The sequence below is a fragment of the Psittacula echo genome, assembly GCF_963264785.1.
Source record: "Psittacula echo genome assembly, chromosome: 7".
In the NCBI taxonomy this organism is placed as follows: Eukaryota; Metazoa; Chordata; class Aves; order Psittaciformes; family Psittacidae; genus Psittacula; species Psittacula echo.
Genome location: NC_137740.1, coordinates 61,310,439 through 61,332,004, shown reverse-complemented (window position 1 = coordinate 61,332,004; position 21,566 = coordinate 61,310,439). Strand labels below are relative to the sequence as shown.

At 38.4% G+C, this 21,566-nt stretch overlaps 1 protein-coding gene across 1 annotated transcript; it reads right to left on the bottom strand.

Moving 5' to 3' along the window:
• Positions 1-705: 705 nt before the first annotated feature.
• On the bottom strand, positions 706-21,200 carry KYAT3 (kynurenine aminotransferase 3). The gene is made up of 14 exons (XM_080623724.1): positions 21,187-21,200; positions 16,793-16,909; positions 13,809-13,867; positions 12,965-13,109; positions 9,801-9,950; positions 8,944-9,030; positions 8,243-8,365; positions 8,032-8,152; positions 7,010-7,086; positions 6,040-6,129; positions 5,279-5,465; positions 4,401-4,474; positions 3,882-3,968; positions 706-2,407 (listed from the first exon to the last, which is right to left on the bottom strand). Exons 2-14 carry the CDS (start codon positions 16,889-16,891, stop codon positions 2,345-2,347), a joined length of 1,362 nt encoding a protein of 453 aa, XP_080479850.1. The 5' UTR covers positions 16,892-16,909; positions 21,187-21,200; the 3' UTR covers positions 706-2,344.
• Positions 21,201-21,566: the final 366 nt, after the last annotated feature.

The window sequence follows — 21,566 nt, the reverse complement described above, 5'->3', positions numbered from 1 at the left end:
GGGACTTTTGGCAAGGGCCTGTAGGGACAGGACAAGGGGGAATGGCTTTAACCTGCCAGAGGGGAGATTTAGATTAGACATTAGGCAGAAGTCCTTCCCTGTGAGGATGCTGAGGTGCTGGCACAGGGTGCCCAGAGAAGCTGTGGCTGCCCCATCCCTGGCAGTGTTCAAGGCCAAGTTGGACACAGGGGCTTGGAGCAACCTGCTCCAGTGGAAGGTGTCCCTGCCTGTGGCAGGGGGTTGGAACTGGATGAGCTTTAAGGTCCCTTCAACCCAAACCATTCTGTGATTCTATGATTTATTTCTTTAACAGAGTATGGAAACATTGTAAATAGAGGTGAATGGAAGAACCCTTAATACCTGACTACTGTTGTGAGGCCAGAGTTATGTACGTGCACACATGCTGAGAAGCCAGCTATCTCAGCGACATCTTAGACTGCAGGAATAGGGCTTTAAAAATACTCCAGAGATTTGTGCTCCGTAGCTGTCATCTTCAAGAGAAGCATGATGCAATGATCTTTAAAACTTTCTGTATACAACAATGATGAAAACAGCATTACTTGTGTAAGCCTTAATGGCATTGTGAAGTACCTGTTTCAAGGACAAGAAACCAAAATTAAAGTATTTTATTATTTTATGTCATTTCAGAGGCTTAAGAAATTATAAATTTTTTATTTGCAGATTCATACAAACAGTTCATAGCACACTGTGGTTTTATGCTAGAAAAAACGGTTTACTTTCATAACAATTTACTTCTCAACTAAAGCAGCATTTTCCTTTTCCAAATTCTCCTGCAGTTCAATACTGTTGCACTGCTCTCTTGGTTCCTGCAAAAGCACAGCTCCCCAGGGCAACTTACAGAAATGGATTGTAAAGTAGAGTTCAGATTTCACAGAAATTTAGTATCTTTAAAAAAAAAAAATAGTTCCTCCAGGAATTTAATGTAGGAATTTCCACATTAAATTCATGCTGAAATCTCAGTTATTTTAATTACTGATTTGATGATTCTTCTATACAAAGACTACACACCACCTTAACAATACCATCCTCTGGTGACATTTGGGGAATGGCAGTGTAAGACAGCTACAAAACGACAGAATTCCAAGCTACTGGACTCCCAAAAGCCCAAGAGCAAGAAGCACTAATGAAAAAGCCTGGCAGCTGTTCTCACAATCCAGTTTCTATACTTTTTTTTTAGGCCAGGGTCACAGTCTGATGGAATTCAGTTAAGATTCCAGCTGTGTGATTACAGAATGAGTCAAATATTTGCAGAACTAGTTACTGAATTTGTTGAGGCTTTCCACAGTAAGGCCTGTGGGAAGAAAATAGAAACCACATGGAGAACAGTGCAAGCAGCCTTAAAAGGTGACCTACCTGGATTGCTTCTGCTTCCACACATTAAAAGATCACAGAGACAACTGGAAAAGGATGCAACTAGAAAGGAATTCTCCATATTGATCTCTCTTGAAACAGTCCTTTATTAACTGAGGTTGAAAAAAAATTAGCTGAGCTCCATAGCCCAGCCCATCTTCATGGTCCCCCTAGATCTATAGAGTTTTATATAAGTTTGGTGTGAACTCACCAATATTGTGAACAAAAGGATGATGAAAAGTCTCCTATTTTGCTTTTTAGATTTATCCATGTAATAATTAAACAAATAGGCAGACATTTGTGAATAGAATTCCTGTTCTGGATGCCACTTGTATAAATTCATTAAGGACTGATTACTTTCGGAACAGCACACACGATTCTGGGAAAATGAAATAGTAATTATGCAACTTAGAACTTTCCAATCTTGCTTATAGTGTAAACACTGAATTGACTTAACTCAGTCACTTTATTTAAACTGAGGCAATTTGTGCACGGACAAGATAGGTAGGTGAGTATGCAGAAAGTCAGCGCAATTATCTAATATGAGGCATATCTTAATTTTTGTCCACTGCAGGCTATTGGGTTTCACTAACTACTATTTTTAAGTCTCAATCCTACTTGCTATGCTATCTCACACCAAAAACACCTCCCACTTTTTTTCTCTTCAGTTTTAAAATACCTGTAGCATCTATTTATTTTACACAGAGTTTCACCAAAAGACAAAAATTTGTAGGAAAAGTGATTTACATAGATTTTCTTACCAGGAAAAAAAGCAAATTCTTTTGAAAAGACTGAAAATAACCTCTGGCTGCATCACACATTTCAGTAAATCATTAACTCCTCAGCAGGTTGCAGCACAAAGTTATTTACAATGTCAGTAATTCTGTGCTGTATTAAGTCATTTGTTCATAAATTTGTAATAAAACCCCTACTATTAGATAATTATACCAGACAGAAGAGTTAGTGAGAAAAATCAGGCTGTCTGTTTATTCCAGTTCTTCAGAATCACTTCAGCTGCATCCAGTGTGCTGTCTTTCTGCAAAACAAGGAATATCACTATTACTGCAAGTATGAAGTTCTTGAATAGAGAGTAACAGCCATGGTTATATCATCCCAAATCAGTATTTGGCAGTTCAACTTGCATCCTGCAAGTATCTGTCAGTCAGTTCTTCATTAACAGTTATAGCTACACATTTTGACTACACAAAGAATACAATGCTGACTCCTTGCAAATATTTGTTAGGTTTATTTAAAAGATAACATATTTTCTCAGCATTCATATTATCAAATGTAATGGAAGCAACACTTCTTATATGCCTGGCATACATGCAGTGATGTACTTGGCAGCTCTATATTGGAGACACCCTAGCATAGTTTCCAAATCTTTATGTGAACAGTCAGGAGTTTTAAATCTCCATGAAACAAAGTTATGCTGTGAACTACTCAAACATAATACCCCTAAATATGGGTATTCTATCCACTAGCCAGTTGTGTGGCTTGGCTACAACCTGGTGAGTCATACAAGTAGTCTTGTATGATTAGTGCTGTTCACATTCACAACCAGCAAGTTTCATCCTGGTTGTTACTGGCTCAGTTTTTACCATGGTCTTTATACTGCATCAAAAGAGCTGGATAACACAAGCAGAAACTCCCCTTCATTACTGGATCAAGCTAAGGCTCTGGTCTTTATACTAGAGCAGTTAAAGACTTGCACATATTCCATTATGCTGACTCTTATCACAGAACCATCAGGAAACATCTTAAGGCTGCAGGCTTATCAAAGTTTATGTACCTGTCCCCATAGTCTTCCAGTCTTTTCAAGAACAAATTCAGCAGGAGGAAGACAGAGCCTTGGGCAACATGGTCTAATGTGAGGAGTCCCTACCCATGGCAGGGGGGTTGGAACTGGATGATCTTAAGGTCCTTTCCAACCCAAACCATTCTATGATTCTATGGTTCTAAGAATACGTGAAAAGGAAGTGCTCACAAAGTGCTCATAAAAAGGCAGCCAATGCACAAAAAATATGTAAAATAACTTCCTGAGTCTTTGTTTTCTTATGTAATTTGGACTTCATGTGAAACACTGTACTTTTTCAGGCAAGTAAGTTAAACTTGAGGGTGACCACTGTTTTTGTGGCGGGAAAACTGAATGGGTGTCTGTTCTGGATTACAGAATTCACCTTAACTGATACTGTACCGGTGTAACTCATTTTCACTGTCACCAATGGACAAGAACATTATTAAAAATCAGAGGAAGCTAAAAAAGGCCTTCCCACCAGCTGTTTTCTGTCAACTGCCCTTCTTAGCCTTGCCACCCGCAGTGATGATTTAAAGTCACTCAGCAAAAAGACAGTTGAAGCTACTTTGTGCTGAATTTTACACCAAGCTAACTTTCTGTTCCTAAAGCCACCCAACTCCTGAGATCCTGTGCAAAATGTAACGGTGCGTTGCAGATTTCAGTACTGCACTGATTTTTAGGAGTCTTAAGTCTTCCCAGGACACGTATTTACCTTAATGAAGCAAAACCGTATGTATTTTTCAAACTGCCTTTTTGTTTCAGGACCACAGAACGCTGAAAGAGGAATTGCTGAGAGCTTCTGAAACATAAACCAGAAATATTATTCGCTTATAGATGTGTATAAAAATAAAACTATCTGGTTTGAGCATGATTTTACTATTCTATTTCTAGAACTCTCCCTCTAGACATGTGAGGGAAAGACAAGATTTGGTTTTACATGCACTAGCTAGACTTAGCTGAATTCAAATTACTTTTCTCAGGCAAACCATTTCAAAGGTACTTCTGTACCACTAGCATTTAAGCCTGCTGAAAGAAAAGTGCTGGGACATAATACAATCTACAGGTTACGTTTTCAGCATATTTGGCAATATTTCGGCAATATCATGATCAGCAGTTACTATAAACACCAAATGGAATATCTCTACTATACTGTTTAATAAGTACAGTTGCACTGCTCTTACTTTCAACAGAAAAGCATTTCTAAAACTAGGGTACGACTAAGACACCTTACCTTAGATGCTATCATCCATTTGACAAATTTATAATCATAAGCTTGTTTCGCATCTACATCAGAGAGATCCACATCTAAAACAAAATTAAAACAAACATGTTGTAAGATTTCGTAGACTCCACTGGGAAGGCATTCATTAAGAACACTTTATTATAGTTAATACTTAAGAACAAAGATGTGTGCTTTTATGTTAAATTAAAATACGCCAACAGATTGAGCCTTTCCATTCTGATCTCATCACTTGCTTTCCATTCAAAGCAAACTCAGACATGTAGCTTGGATGAAAGCCATGCAGTACTCCAAGTCCTCTTCAAGTCTGGGTTACTGAGGGATCAGGATTGTGGAGGGTACAGAAGACTGTATTTATTGGATGGGGAGCAATAATCACTGTAACTGCTGTTTTCACATCTGTGAAACTGGGGTATCTAAAACTTCCTGACATATGGTAGCACTGCAAGATCCAGTTGTGTTTAAACATGCCTGTGTGAATGACAAGTGCCATTAGGACCAGTTAGTGAAAAATGTGGAGATAGAAAATGTTTCCCTGTGGGAATTCTTCCTCAAATTCCTTCAAATTTTTTAATAATCATAGACCTTTTTAACACAGATTTTTTTATACACCTCCTTTATCCTCCCTAAAACCTTGCCAAAGCTTTGCAAAATATAGACAGTAATTAGGATCACAAACAAAGGTTTTGCTAAAGCTTTTAAAATCTGCCTCCCAGGTTAAGGTAAAACAGAAAAATTCAATCCCAGTTAACACTTCTGACAATCTTATGCAAACATGAAGTGAGAATACAGTTTAAAATGAAAGCTGCATTGTCAGATTCACTAAAATATTCACTTTCCACATCCTTTTTAATAAACTTTATACTAACTTAATGTAGAAACATCAACAATCATAAAGTATCCTCCATCTGGAACAACAGGCTTTAGTCCAGCGTCTTGAAGTAGCTGAGCCATCCGATCACGCTTGCTTTCCAGCTCTCGAGACAGTGAGTAAAAATAGCAGTCTGGGTCATCCATGCGTTTATAGTCTATCCAAAATGCTTGTGCCAAAGCCTCCTGGAAAGATAGTCAATGTTCAGAGTACTCATGGACAATCAGGAAATGCACAGACACATACTTTCTACTGAAATCACATGGATTTTTCTTAGATCCAGGTCCTTATTAAGCAAATCACCATATACAAATTACACAAGCTACATCCAAGTATGTAATTTGCTTGTTATTTTGTGCTGTGGCAACACCCAAAGCACCCAATCATTCACTAGGTGTTAATCATAGACAGAATCACAGTCCTTGACATAAAGATTTACAATCTGAACTGAAGCAAAGTTTAAATTATTGATAAGAACATAAAATAGAATACTACAAACTAGTAGATAGAGCTAATGCTCAGTAAAACAAGCCCATATTGAAACAACTTTTATTTGTATTTGCTGATTTTTTGGGTCATTTGTGATGTTATTTTTTCAATCAAATGTCTGGCGGGCTGATAAATGTGTCTGCTCTTCTTGTACCTCAGGATATATATTTTGACAACTAAAAATTCACTGTTGTGATTATTGTACTATTATAGTGAGACATACACTTTCCTACACCAGAAAATCACTTCCTCTGCCCCTTATGTACCTACCTGTAACGGAGTTGGGCAAGTATACAGCATATTTTGGTGAACAACTTGTAAATGCTTAATCAGGTTCTGGGGGCCAATAGACCAACCAAGCTAAGGGAAGAAAGCATGCATCTATTATACTTACAGCAGTGGTACTACTAAAAATTAGCAAAGAATTCAGATCAGGCAGTGTCTCGAGTTTTCCTGTTTTATGAATTGATAGTGAACTGGTTTTGATAAAGAATTAAGAGCTGGTTTACATGAAGTTTGCTGAATGATGCCTTTAAAAAACTTCTCGATTTGAGACAGAAGTGTAATTTCACTTGTCCCTCTCTCTCATAGGGTACTGACCAAACCTTTCACTCTTCATATATAGTGTTAGAAATCAAACTGAGCATTTATTAGGGATCTTACTCCTAATTAGTTTTGAATCTTTACATCTCATAAACTCCTGCGTCAAAGGAGCATAAAACAAAAGCTCACTACTGGATCAGCTATGTCATGGTTCAATTTGAACACAGGTGATGAAGAAAAAAGAATTCAGTTGCCAAACAAATATTTTTATTTACTTTCTGATATGTATTCTAAAGTCAAGCAAAATATTATCATGAAATACTTTACAGAAATATAAGCCATTCCAAAAGATACCATTCCCACAACCTGGAAACAGTCACCACAAAACTGAAAAGTTACAATACAATAATATCCATGTTTTCCCCCTGAATCTTGACTGGTTTTGAACAAATCATACGGTGTTCATTTTTTGCTTAGTATTGCTTTCTCAGAAGACCTTATTAATTGAGAGACAAGAAGAGAATTAAAACGTGAGTGTTGAAGATAGGTAATTACTCCAACTGAATGATAACTTCATGTTTTGGAGACACAGAGATTTGCCAGAAGCTTTCAAAACACAGGTCATAAAACCACAGGCTTTTTCAGTGTAATAAATGCTTTGTTATTTATAGAACCGAACTCTTACATTGATTCTTACCTTCCAGCCAGTTACACTATACGTTTTTCCAGCACTTCCTATAGTTATTGTTCTTTCCCACATACCTGGCAAGGTAGCTGTATATAAAATAAAATTAATTGGGTACAGATGCACTCACATATTCCACATAGTTATAAATCTGTACTGCCCCTAACTCAGAGCTATATGTTGATATCACCCCATCATATTAAGCAAGCGATGAGAATATTCTAAAATTATAGCAATTGTAGCAAATGAGAAAAAATATATGGGCCAATGCTTTTTGCCATGAAAAGAAGGTAAGGATTAATGACAGAAGAATGAAGAGGCAGAAAATGAGAGGCACAATTTGTGAAAACTATGTGTTAGTTATCCTCAGCCAAGATGTGTAATTATTCATAAGTAAGACACAATCTGAGAAGTGACTACCCATTCATCTTAAGACAGCATTATTTCTGATGCTGAGAACAGCCTCAAATACAACATTAACTCTGGCACTGCAAGCCATTTTGACACAACTGTCCTGGTCAGTGTCACTGGCTGTCCCAGACATCAGAAAAACAAAAAGATTACTAAGACTTCTAACCCAGAAACAACTATAAGAACAGGACAACTAGCAGAGTGAGTCAATAAATTATGGTTTATTATATAATTTGACAATAGCAGCTAGGTAAGGATGTCTGCATGAATTAAGGGATGCATGTAGGCCTATCTCTGTATCTAGTAGACCAAAATCTCGTTTCCTTTCCAAGGAGACGACAGAGCAAAGGTCCCTTCCTGTACTTTGCAATTTTTTTTCTGTGCATTGCTTCAGGTGAGCTCCATTTGGACTCTCTAAATAAATTAATTTTCAACAGAAACATAAAAATCAAGACACATTTCTAAGTCTGAGACACGAAGTTAGACAAGGTCATACCACTACTGCAATTGCAGTGGTCAACAACATCCATGTCCACCTCATTTGCACGCTAGAACCACTACCAAATGAATCTGTCGCTACATCATCCTATGACCATTCTAAGACTCCACCAAAAAATCAGCACCTATTTTAATGTGTTGGTTTCCTTTATACACCAGCCATTCATACACCTCATCACTGATGCAGAGGGTATCATGTTTAATACAAAGATCAGCTATTACTTGGAGCTCTTCCCTGGTAAACACCTGGGATACAAGAAAGTAAAGGACAATGCATTAATCACAGTATATAAGGCATACACTGAAATTACAATAGTGTTAAAGCAGAACTCTTACCTTGCCTGTAGGGTTGTGTGGGGTATTCAGAATAATTGCTTTTGTTTTGGAATTAAATTTATTTGCAAGTTCAGCAGGATCTAAGACCCAATCAGCACTAGATGCAGAGTTTCCATTATTTTTCTAATTTAAAAAAAATATATATATAATTATGCATTACATGAATACAACATATTGCAGCCTAACAAAGATGCCCGAATTACCACCCTCAGACACTTTTATAACTATAGCTGACAACCTATCCAATCTGTCCTGGGAGAAGGCACTTCTAGGAACAGACAGGAAGGCTAAAACAAGGTAAATTATTTTGACAGTGGCTGTCCTCTCCCGGCTACTGTGTGTCTTAAAGCCTCCCCAGGAACTGCTTTCCAGGATCTGGTTGCACACATGCTGATTATAATGGTTTGCAACGCAGGAAGCCCAGTCACATGACAGGAGAATTTATGGCCTTCCCTGACACTAGAAAAAGTGGCTTGGCTGGAAAGACTCATCACCACTGGAGAGATATTCAAGGCCTTTTCCTCCCCCTTATCCATATGAAAATGGCCAAACAGTTAGGAATCTGCTATAGCAATCTAGCTCATTTTAATGTAATTGGATGCTATGAAACACTATACAGAAAGCACCACCTAGGTCTTCATGAAACTGTATTGATTATGGATGAGAAACTTTATATAAGTAATACTTAAAAAGCTACTCACGTATCTCAGAGAGATAAAAACAGGCTTTGCACCTGCCATCTTTATCATTGGTTCGTAACAGTCATAAAATGGCTCTATTATTATTACCTGAAATTACAATCATCAGCATCAGAAAAAGATAATTTACCGTGTATGATACCATGGTATTTCTAGCTTTACTTCGGGGGTATAACTTAATAATGTTTCTGGCACTCCATCCTGATCTAACATTGCAAAATATTTTAGAGCAAGATTTCCAAGTATCTAGAAATCTCAAAAGAAAATTTTCTGGTAGAAAAAGAGGACCAAATTCAAGGAAAATCGCATTGAGGCTAGATAACAGGAAACCAAACAAACAAAAAAGAAAACAAATGCTAATGGCAGAGAACTTAGGGATGAATCATCAGAGCTAGTACAGTAAACAAACAAACTTTTGTTAATGGACATTCCTGCTTTTCTGCTACCTATGCTGCTATGCAATGGTCCTAAATAGAACTTGATACACACTGGTTACTCAAACACCAACAGTGCTTTATGCACACCATTAGTCTGTTGTTTCAGATAACATCCCACAGGTTTTCTTACATAAGAAATCAGCGTGTGTTATGTTGCGTAACAGTGAAAAATAAAATGCTACAGGTACTCTAAGTATGAAAGAAAGGGATTTTTAAGTTGGTGAATGATAGGAAGGCATTCAAAGGATAGTCTCCTGATCACAACTTCTGAAACTGTAAGTCAGAGCTACAACTGTAACAAACCACACTGATAGAGATCAGAAAGAAGCCCCAACATTAACTTCCATTTAAAAGTGAACAAATAAAAAGCAGGCAAACACTCATTTCAGTCAGTATACCTGAATATTTCAAATAAAAACTTACTTCATCTCCCTCTTCAATTAATGCCTGTATTGCACTAAAGAGAGATCCATAAGCTCCCATGGTCACCAGGATATCTGTGAGAGGATCAATCTTTCTGCCACAAACTCTCTCGTACACTTGAGACAAGGCTTTTACCAGCGACGGATGTCCCTGTTCAAAGCAAACGAATCCAACTGATGACTGTGTTCCTGACAATGCACACAGCCCATGTCTGGGTTTTTTGTTTTTTCCACTTATATCAAAATAATACATTTTAAAATAGAAAAAATGAGATGAACCCTCAGCGTTAATGGCTTTTAACAGGTAGAATGGTTTAAAGCTTTGGTGCATCAGGGAAGAAAAGTAGTTTCAATTTATTCCTTATCTACTACGAACTTCTCCTTGTTTTGCTTTTAAATTTCTATCTTTTTATCACATCTCAGGATAGCTCTAGGGATCCTACAGGAGACAAAAGACAGGAGGAGAAAAGGGAATACTCTGACACCAATTCATCTTCAACTGCTTTAGAGTATCTTTCACACCTGTCCATATTTCTATCTGAAGCTCCTTCTGTTTCCTTCCCCATCTTTCAACTAAAAAAATATTTGGTGCAAGGGGAATCTTTTTTATCTGTTTATATACTGCTAATAAACAACACTCATGATCAGAATGATGATTCATATAGTCATATCCCAAATTTCAGAGCACCATTCACCATTTGTGTCCCCTACATGGCACTTAACATACTCTTCTCAAAATGTGCAAGGAACACAAACATGCAACAAAGATCATATACAATATGATACAAGACGGCATAATTCTGTTTCCTCAGAAAAACTACAGGTTTTTCTACAGGAAAACTACAGGAAAATCTTTTCTCTTTTTAGATGCTAGGTAGAAACAGAAAACAGCTCCTAGAGAAAATGCAACTGTGCAAAGAAATCCTTCTCTAAAATATTGAGGATTGTACCTCTACACACAAGACATACACCACAAACCCTTCTGTAGTAAATTGAGGCTTACAAGTCATTGTTGATTCAAATGACAGCCATTGCTTGCCATGTGTCTCAGCTACACAGGAACGCTGCACCACCCAAGTCACATTAGGACACTCTACAAGCCATAGCCCTACTGTCAACGAGAGGTCCAAGCGCTGCAGAGAGCTACGACAATGTCTCAATTATCAAAAGGATGTGCATCATTCCTACTCATCCCTCCCATATTTACCACCACAAATACTTGTGCTCCAAAACCTTGTAAGTGCATAAGTTTGTAGAGGGAAGGGCACAGACTGAAGATAGGAATACTGGTAAAAATTCCTCTATAATTGCTATCTACAGTATAATATATCTGCAAACACTCATAATTATCACAGAAATTATCAAACTATTTGGAAATGAAGAACAAAGTTACGGAAGTAAATACTGAATAATTGCTTGCATTGGGAAAATTATATTTATGCTTGATTTGCAAATTTTTTTACAGAATCACTCTCTGAATATTTGTCAGAAGGCAGACTGTAGCCCATTCTCTCTGCAACCTTTCCCCCCATGCCAAGGCTGCTCCAAAACCTTTCCTGTCTGGTAAGCAAAGACTTTTCAGGTACCTTATTATGAGTGATGAACATACTAACGCTCAGCCTGTAAGGTCGCTAAATCCCAGCCATCCTTTGTGTGTCTGACATAAAAATAATTGCTTTATACTTTAAGTTTATACAGTGAGAGGTATATATATAGTTACATATGTATATATATCGTACATCCAGAGACTCTTTACACATAGGTAAATGTGACTAAACAAAAACCATCCAAAGAGGGATGGAGGAATGAAACAACAATCACTGGGGATTTTTTGTTTTCTTTCTGCTCTTGCCAAGGCCCTTACCAGCCTCACCTGGCTGTCTACCCAGGGCTGTGCCCTTGGTCCAAGGGCCCTATTTAAATGCTATGCAGTAGGGTTGCTGATCTGCAATTCAGTTATAGCCATGCCTGTACCTGGCCATAGACTCTGTTGAACCTGTGGCTTGACCTTAGACCTGCCGTGTCACCCTGGACGTGCCCAATGGTCACTGGGTTATGTCTAACTGTGGTTAGCATTACCGGGCCTGACCTGTGGATTGACGTCCTGGCTTCACCTAAAGCCCACCTCACGACGACAGTCTTGGCTGGTGATCTGTGCTGACCTCAGCCACAGTCTCTGGGCTTGCCCAGGAACTGTGAGTTTGGGCCCTGGCTGGTGAAGTCTTCACACTGCTCACTGTGAGAGCTTATACTTTGGGGAGGTGCTGGCTACTGCTGCTCCTTATATACATATATAATATATATAATGACATATAATGACAGTTACAACGCATGCAATTTCTCAGAGAATAGGCAAAAAGTTATGGTGTATATATATGTATATATACAATGATGCCACAACTACCAAAACAACTGCTGACCTACCAGTCTATACAATATTTCTCTATTAAATTGCATAGCATGATCATCCAGAAAAATATTAGATGCACTCCTTAGGGTGTTGTACTAGCCCTAAGACATGACTTTCAACTGGGCAATATACTTTATCTATACCACAAAATAAAAGAAAAACAAACCAAACAAGGAAGTGGTCATACTGAAACAGTAATAGCCCACTTGAATATCCTGCGCTGGCAATGACAAATGCCACACACTCACACTCAGCTCAAGACAAAGTCTACAAGCCAACTTGTAGAATAGTTAGTGAGTATCTTCCAGGGGCAAAAACTTACTGTGCCCATCACTTCTTAATCTCCACTGAAACCTACTAAATGTTACAGATGAATCTTTTCTTGATCCCAGAGGCACTGTCTTGAGTGGTATCAAGTATTTCTTTCTCATTCTACCATTATCCCATCTGATTCATGTTTAAACTGACCAAAATCAGAGGTAAAAGTATAATATACACTCTCTAAACCGTAATCTGACTCTTCAAACACAGTCTATCCTAGATGTGCTCTACCATTTTCCTCCTGCTGAAGGAGTCTGCCTTGAAGAAGCCTACACAGAGGATGTTCATTAGTAACATATAAGGCTACTAGATCAACTTAACTTGGGACATAACAGTGTGACCTACAGATAAAACCAACTTAAAGCAAAGTCTGTGTTTTCTTCCCTGTGGCATGTTCTCCACTGAACTTGAGTCCTTAAGTTCTACATACTTACAAAGCCTCGTGTGTACTGGTTCAGTTTGTCAACTGCTGATGCCTTTGCCAGCTCTTCTTTAACATAGTTGGGAGGGGATATATCAGGAAAGCCTTGACCAAGATTAACAATTGAGGGATCTGCTGCCAACTTTGTAAATTCAACCCTAAAGAGAAAAAGCACTTTAAAGTTAAGATGCCAGATAAAATATTTTCCTCCTTCAAATTTCAGTTTGCTAAATTTAAAGCAGTGAAGGCAGGTTTAAGTAGAGTGCTCACGTGGAGAGGTAGGGGCTAGGACATATATATGTGTACTACTATACATGTGTATATGTATATACACACACATACTACTAACGTAAACCCAAAATAGCATTTTCACCTACTAATAAAATCTCATTTTCACCAGTGATGGCAGCATTGCTTTAAGACCAATTTAATACCTAAAAAAAAAAAAAATTATTAAAAATTATAAAGCTAAATTATAAAGACAAGTATAATGGCTTCAAAAAGAAATCTGACTCATTTGGTAAATACAAACCAAGTGTAATTGAAATACATTACTCAACAAAATTAACATTTAAATTTGGGAGTCAGCTATACAACCACACCCAAGGGTTATACTTGTCTTAAATGGTTTATCAGATGAAGAGAAGCAGAAGCCTAATATTCACAGCTCAAGAATAAGACTTAATTCACATCTTTAACACAATTTGGTTCACTGCTTCCAAGCAGGTGCCCAATATACTGCAGCAGAGATAGCAAGTGCTATGTACTTTCTTACTGGCAATAATTATCGATTTGGAAAGTAAAGATAGCAGCCAAAGATGTTTTCTGAAACTTGCAGCTATTTTCCCTTTACTTACCACATATTGCTATCAAGACCTTCAATTCGTCTTGTGTTTTTGTGTCTGAAGGCCATTGTCTGCAAGATCAAAATATACAGACAGAAGGGTTTTGTTAAGAAAGACAAAGTTCTACATTGTTGGATTCTGCATGACAAACTCTCCTTCATGCTTTCTCAAATATACCATTGCCAGCTGAATTCAGTACTTACATGAAATTACAGAATGTTCTTTCACTAAAGCTTCTATAATGGCTTGAATTCAGACTGACGAGAAAATACACAAAAATATCCTAAATTCCCATTCATCATTATCTAAAGCCTCTAAACTTTCAGCAAGGATAGAGCAGGGGCATAATTTAGCTCAACAGCTTTAAAAGATGACCTGAAAAAAGGGACATACATTCTTTTTCTTCTCTATGGTACACTAACAACTTAAAGAGTGTGCTATTTCTATCCCAATTCCTGCTCAATCCAGTTTGGAAAGCATGCATTTTCAATGTAATTTTATTTTTTAAACTGATAGGCAAAAAGAAAACAGCAAAGACATTTCCTATTTTATTCAGACTTTTAAAACTTTAAAGTATTTTATCTTTGTAAACCAGCTTGAACCTGGAAAAAAATTACATAGGAATTACATAGTACCTCAGTACTCCAGACACTTCTGTTTCTTTGAGTCAAACTACTGATTTTAGTGATTTACCCCAGCCAGCTATTGTTATTTTGTGAAGGATTCAAAACCCATACTCTAGCTACCATCCTCTGAGAAGAAAATGTCTGTGTTACCATTACACTACAAGTTTCAATTTTGAATTGAGAATGACTCATGGTAGAAATATAATGCTGGCACATGTTTGCACTCAGTTTACAGTAATGAAGCTTCCATATGCATAATGATTTGAAGAGCAGGAAGCTATGAAATTAAACAGATACATCTCTGCTTACAGATCTTATCTACAGATCTGATTCTGACCTCGTTTATGAGAAACAAATAGAAGAGGAATCAAGCACAGGACACCTTTTGTTTGCTGTCAGTAAGAAACCATTAAGATAATTTGGCAGGTTCTACTTCTTGATACAGGACAAGAGAAAGCTAAGAGGGAGTTCTGACTAGGTAATCTGTACTATACCAATTTAAAAACACATATATGGTCTAGAAGATGAATTGGATTTTACAATGTATCTCTTAGTAACTAAGATGAATGTTTGGCTCTACTATATAAATACAAATAACACAAGTACTACTTAGATTGAGCACACACACACGTTTTTTTTTTTCACATGCTAGACAACTACCCGTACTGCAAGGAATAAGAAGTCTCACCTTAAATCCTTCCAGTTACTAATGAGAATTCTGTACACTGCTACGGGTAAATTTGTTCCATTGACCAGTTCTTCTTAAAATTGTTTCAATTTGCTAAAAGCTGAAGGCTTATCAACTGCAGGACTTTTGTAATCAACTATAATGTAAAGCTTAACTGCATAAGTAACTTTCCTTAGCTAAAAAAATGTGTTGACAAGTAAAATAAGCTTTCATCTTTACAGCTCTCATACTATTTTAAGTATTTAATGATCCAAGTCTTTCCATCTATTTTTTCTTGTGCCTTGAAACTAGTTTTAAAACAGAATAGCTAGTCTTGCATTAGTTTTCAGGTTTTCACAGATCCACCTTGCAGTGGGGTTCAGGTCCACTTTATTACTTGAAGAAAGCCAACCAATTAACTGACATTTAAAAATGACACCTCAGGTAGCATTCTTTCTGCCAGAAGGTCATGAGAATTCTTAAGACTCTCTTTTCTTTGAACCAACTATGTCATCGCTTGATAACAAACCATTTCAGGGCTAGGATTTCTATGAGTTTCGTGTTAAGCAGGAGAGGTATGTTCTCATCAAGCTCTCTCTCATCTGACATTCTGCTTTCCCTAACACTTTCTATCAGAGAAGGTGTTAGGGAAACACAGGCTTTCTATCAGAGAAAGTGTTAGGGAAAAACAGCACAGTCAGGTGCTGCTTCTATTTATCTTTCTTCTTAACACAAAGAAACTCGTGATTAAGTTGAATGTCAATATCTCTAATAACAATAGAAGCAAATACTTTTGCATGGCACACAACTGAATTGTGGAACTCAAAGTCAAATGCTACAACTGAAGCCAAGATGTAAAGAAAAAAAAAACCCAAACCAACCAGGATTAGACTTCATTTTTACTGAGAATATCTAACTCCATTAAATAGAATAAAAATACTTACAGCATGGGAAAACCTGACTCAAGCAAAAGGTGACCTCCTTTTGCACACAAAAACAAACTTCTCATACGGGCAAAATATGCTACAACTGTCCATTACAATGATTTGAACATCTGTTTTGAAGGCTCTAACACATCTTGGTTGACCAGTTTGCTGATTAGATGAACAACTTTTGAGCCAGAACACAATTTACATTCCAGTGTTCTATATGCAGTGCAGAGTGTGACCTCCAACCATCCACCATGTGCCAAAACTCTGTTTTCCCTCAAAAAAATTAGAGGACTTAAAATGAAATTACACAATCTTATAAGCAGTTAGGATGGGAAATTGAGAAGATTCTGTATGAAATTAAGTTTAAGGTACTTATATACCCCTTGTTCTTGCACCGTCAAGAAGCACCACTATTCTCATTTCATTAAAGGAAAAATGAGATACAAAGAAATTAACTGTCTTACCAAAAGCCTCTGATAAAGCTGGGATTTAACCTGTCTCCTGTATCTTGAGCTCTAGTGCCCTAACTAGGCAACCCTTCTGGCCCGACAGATGCTAGATGTGTCTTCAAAGACTGAAAAGGCACACAAAGCAATAATCACCAAATTCTGTTATGCTACTGTGGTTAAATATTTGACTGATATATAATTTGACTGATACATGATTATAGATAATGATATAATGCATATATATTGGCAACATTGCAAAATTACTGCATCTCTAAAATATAGTGCAGAATATTTTCTTCTATGAAGCTGAAGGAATACTTACTGCAGAGGCTGAAAGTTTGATGGACCTGGAAAACAAATCTGTTTGGAGTTGGTATGTTCTAATGCCAAGGCAACAGAAGTTTCGTGAAGCAAGAAGCATGCCTGCATAATAAATGACCTGAAAAAAAACTTAAAGATTCCAGGAATGAGTTTCTACACCTCACTAAGCAATTTTAAAAGATAGGATTCTCTTCTCTTCCCTTCAGTGATTTTGTTTCACTGAAATAAGTTCTAGTAAATTATTACCTAATCACATTTGTAAGTCTAGAGGATCAGACTTTTTAACTGACAGGACTGCAAAACATTTCTAAATGCCATCCAGAGGGAAGGTTTCCTCTGTTTGTTCACTGATCTTCTTTTCCTTGAATGACTATTAAGATTAAATGCAATTCAAGGTTTAAAGTCTCTGTTAGAATTGTTGTTAAAATGTGTTTGTGCAATAATTGCTATTACAATTGCCGATTCAAACAGAAGAGAAAAGGAGCCCAACTTTTAAAAAGCCACATAGCTTTAAAACTGGTGTCAAGTGTTTCAAATCAAGTATTCTGAAACAGAGATAATTAAGATCACCAGTCACACTGGAGAGACAGGCCTACGCACTTTACATAACTATACTAAGTTTTGCCACAGTGATTTGGCAAACATCAAATCTCTTCCTCGGCAGAAAACAGCTAGCTAGAAAGGACATTCTGTGTGCTATAACAGATCATTCACTGACTAAAGAAAATGTGCCCTGTTAATCAGTAACTATAAAAAGAAGTGAGACCTGGCGCTTCAAGCAACCACTTCCAGAAAGTATTCCTACACATAAATATTGGATGACATTTACACATTTCAGTCATTTTGATGGAGAAAAACATGTAACCACAGACCTATGTCAGAAGCACAGTAGCCACAGCAGTAAAATTAACTTTGTTTTCTATAGTTCGTTCATTAAATAGACAACCTCTGCTTCCCCCTAGACTTTGCTACCTGGAAGGGGGATGACAACAAAAAAAGAAAAAAACATACTACTTGTATTAGAAACAAAGGAATGGCATTCCTTGTTAAAACAATACCATGCAAGCCTTGCAGATAGAAGTAGAGAAAGTAATCCAATATCAAAGTAAAATATGATTTTTTTCATTAAGAATGGATCTAGTGCAATGAGAAACTGTTCTTTATGCTTTTAATGTAAGCTAATAGAGAAGGTCAACCCAAAACTCCCTTTTAAGGATGCCTCATTGAATGAGTTAAGTTTTAAAAGTATGTTGATTTTGCCTTTCGTTTATTCCAGTGTGAGAAACTCAGTCTCAATTATGAAATTAAGGTCTTCCTCACACAGTATTGAGTTGTAGCTGACTCAATTACTCTCTCAATAATAGCAGTGTAATCCCACTGCATTGAGCAATCTGCAAGTATACAGTTCATTGACACTTTTGCAAGAGAACGCTGGCAATTCCCCCAACTCTGCTGGCCTGAGGACTAGCAAAAGGCAAACCAAATCTTTGGCACTAGTCAGTAGATACTCTGAAAGACACAAAAGGAATATATCTGTTTAAAACTACTGCACATGCATTTTAAGTTACTTTTAATAACAGAACTTAGCACACTGGACATAATCTTTGGTAATAACTGCACGAAATCAGATTGTGAAGGCCTTTACTTCTCTCCCAGGGCATGCTTACACAAACAACTTACACAACATATTATCTTAAAATGTGACTGTAACAACAGTGCTATTCTGCCAGGGTCAGGCCAGAGACAGGACTGCTCTTGCACAGCCAATGCCTGCAGTAGTACGCACAGAGGGACAAATGTGCCTGTCTTTGCCAGTTTAATTCTGTATCAAGAAGCAGCAAAATTAAATAAAGACGTTGAAAACCTTAAATGCAAAACTAACTTGCAACTTTTGTGGGAAAAATTATTAACAGTTGTGAATATTTCTAGCCATGTTGCACTGAAAGACAGTGTGGTATTTGAAAGGCCACCATTTGCCACAAGGCAATCATAAAAAACCACAACACAGCACAGTGATGTATATAGCCTGTATCACTGTGGTGTGGTCAATCTCTGAGAGTACTTGAAACACCTCAAGTAAAAAATTATACCCTACTTTAACACCACAGAAACATAGAAATTGTGAAAACATTATGAGGGACATTATAGAAACAGTACTTCACTGAACAGCCTCAGTAAGGGAAGTCAAGGCACCTGCATGTAACCCTTGTCCCACTATATTTCAATCTTTGTGACACTTTTCCAGCAGATGCTGAAAAACTCAAGAGAACTCAGAAACGAAGACTACTGGCCATTAAATTGGAAAGCCTCCTGCAAAATACTTTAATGACATTTTTGCTTTCTAAAAGTACCTCTTCTATCTTCTGCAACACTGAAGTCTTCCATTTAAGCTACTCTAGGAAGGAAAGGGTAAGGCCTCCTCAATATAACCCAATACTCTCCCGCACTGATCTCAAAAAAAGAGACAAGACCTCTTTTTTTCTTTCTTCAAACATACACATTCCCACTATAATTGTATATGACATGTTAATACATATCACAGGCTCAAGAGAATTATTTACTGTCACCTTTGGGATGAGAGCGCACTTAATTGTTACCTCTGTATGTGTTTCAGCAACGATCAAGTATGTATAAGACATCAATGAAACGTTTTAAAATGTCCTAAGGTAAGTTTTTCTCATCAAGATAGAAAGTTCCTTCCAGCTCAGGAAAATTACACAGTGCTAAACAGCAACAGAGGTACTGCAAACCCTGTTTAAACTCCTAAACAAGGTTATTCAAACACAGAAAATGCACTGGTGCTTGGGGGAAATGAAAAGGTGGAGGGTTTTTTTGCTTTCTTTGTATTATTTATGTCTCTTCTTTCAGTCTTGGAGCCAGGCACTGGCTTTTTGGCCGAGTCGTGTCTGTTAAACTCAGAAATTAACAGCTAGAAATACTTTTCATCCCATTCTAATTTTCATTGCTGTGAAGCATTCATGCTCTAACCAGGCGTCAGTCCTCCTGGAATTCAGGCTTACACAGTCACAAAGAAAACAGGAAAATGAACTTGTTAGGGGGGGAAAAGAATGACACAAAGAAAAATTGGGAAGCTCCTGCAGCTTCCTATTTTTTTAGGAAGCAAGGCATGCTACCAGAAACATCAACACAGTAAATGCTTTTTAGTGGGTCTGGAAGACACATTCTGACTGCTAACCCGGTTTAAACTCAGATTTGGTGCCTTAAACTTGACTGGAAGATGCAGTTGGGCTTTGTAAGGGAACACGATGAATACACCTATGTACTAACAATCACTTAGCTCGTGCTGTGCTTTACAACCAGTCCAGCACACACACAACCTTGCATTGCAGGCTGTTCTGCTCCCTTCACACTGCCTGGCCTCCTGGTCCCACACACCCTGACCTCAGATGCCGCTGTGCCACTGGGGCATGTTATGGAACAATACATGCTTGTAATGAATTCTTTCCCCTTTGAAACACAAAGCCAAATGCTGCTGCCCCTTCATTTCGGAGCTTCAGTTATAGAACCTCTATAAAAACACCTTTAAACTTGACATATGGTCAGGCCCCTTGAACTGCTGCATTTTTCCATATAACAAGTATTTTTCTGTTCAGACTCAATGACAAACGTCACTAGAAACACCACAACCCCATCAGGCATCACAATAATGTTAATATAATCCCTACTATATCCGCATTGAGTTTAATCTTGGTTGGACGTGCAAACCTGGAGAATGCTGTATCTCGCTTTGTGAAGCCTTTGAAAGAATTTGTACCTGTCCAGAGGATGAAACCTTTAGAGAAATAAAGGCTGCCACCTCACCGAGGCCTCTCCAAAGCTTACTTTTCTAGCATCTAAAGGTAACAAATGGCATTTCAAGCCAAGAGAACTGTTGGGAAGCTGGGTGTTCATATTAAAAAATCTATATGAAGGCTTTGTTGTAGTAATCAATATTTCGTCATATCTTCCTCCACAACATATATGTGACAGAGGTAACCCAGCATGGAGAAGTAAACTTTATGACATGGAACAAGGAGAGGGACGAGGTTGTGGGATTTTTTCCTTGCTTTTGCACCTTATACAGCACCTTTGCCTTTTAACCACTTTACATTGCGCTTATGCTTTCACCGACGCCCTCTGCCCACCCTTATTTCCACCTGGAGCACCCCCGTTTGCAGTACAAAGCCCGGAAAACCATGAACTGCCGGGCACCAGCACCACCACCCCCCCCGTCCCACAGGCCCTCCATGTTAGCCCTCCACGTTCACCGGGTTCACTAGCTCCCGGCCGCCCTGAGGGCCAACAAACGCGGCCACGCCTCTCGGCTACAGGACGGAGAGACCCAGCCCGACCCACGGCCGCTTCCCCCGTGGAAGCAACACCGCCACAACTCACCGCCCGGTGCCACCTCCCCCGACCGCAGCGCTCCGGAAGCGCCGGGGCGGAGCTTGGTGCTGTCACCGCCGTCCTGAGGTGAACGGCGGCGCCCTTCTCCCCGCCGCCGTCCTGAGGTAAATGGGGGAGCCCTTCTTCCCGCCGCCGCCGTGAGCGAAATGGGGAACAAGGAAAGCCCTTTCCCCATCGTCCTCCCGGCCGTGAGAGGCCGAAGGGAGAGTAAAGCTGCGTGGCGCTTCTGAGGGGGAGGCGATCCGTCAAAGCGTGACGCTTGTCTTTGTGCCGAGGTGGGCACTGAGGTGGCAGTGAGTGAAGGCGTCGCAGCTATGCGGTGCGGGTGGAAAGGTGCTGCTTAAAGTAAGGCACAACAATTGGCTGGG

What these genes read in the sequence shown, in the direction of transcription:
- KYAT3 (XM_080623724.1), bottom strand. Translation starts at nt 16,891, where the DNA reads ATGCTTCTTGCTTCACGAAACTTCTGTTGCCTTGGCATTAGAACATAC. An exon ending in ACCAGTACACACGAGGCTTT is followed by an intron (nt 9,951 to 12,964) that starts GTAAGTATGTAG and finishes TGCTTTGAACAG; the next exon opens with GGACATCCGTCGCTGGTAAA. An exon ending in TGTTGATGTTTCTACATTAA is followed by an intron (nt 4,475 to 5,278) that starts GTTAGTATAAAG and finishes ATTTTGTTTTAG; the next exon opens with ATGTGGATCTCTCTGATGTA.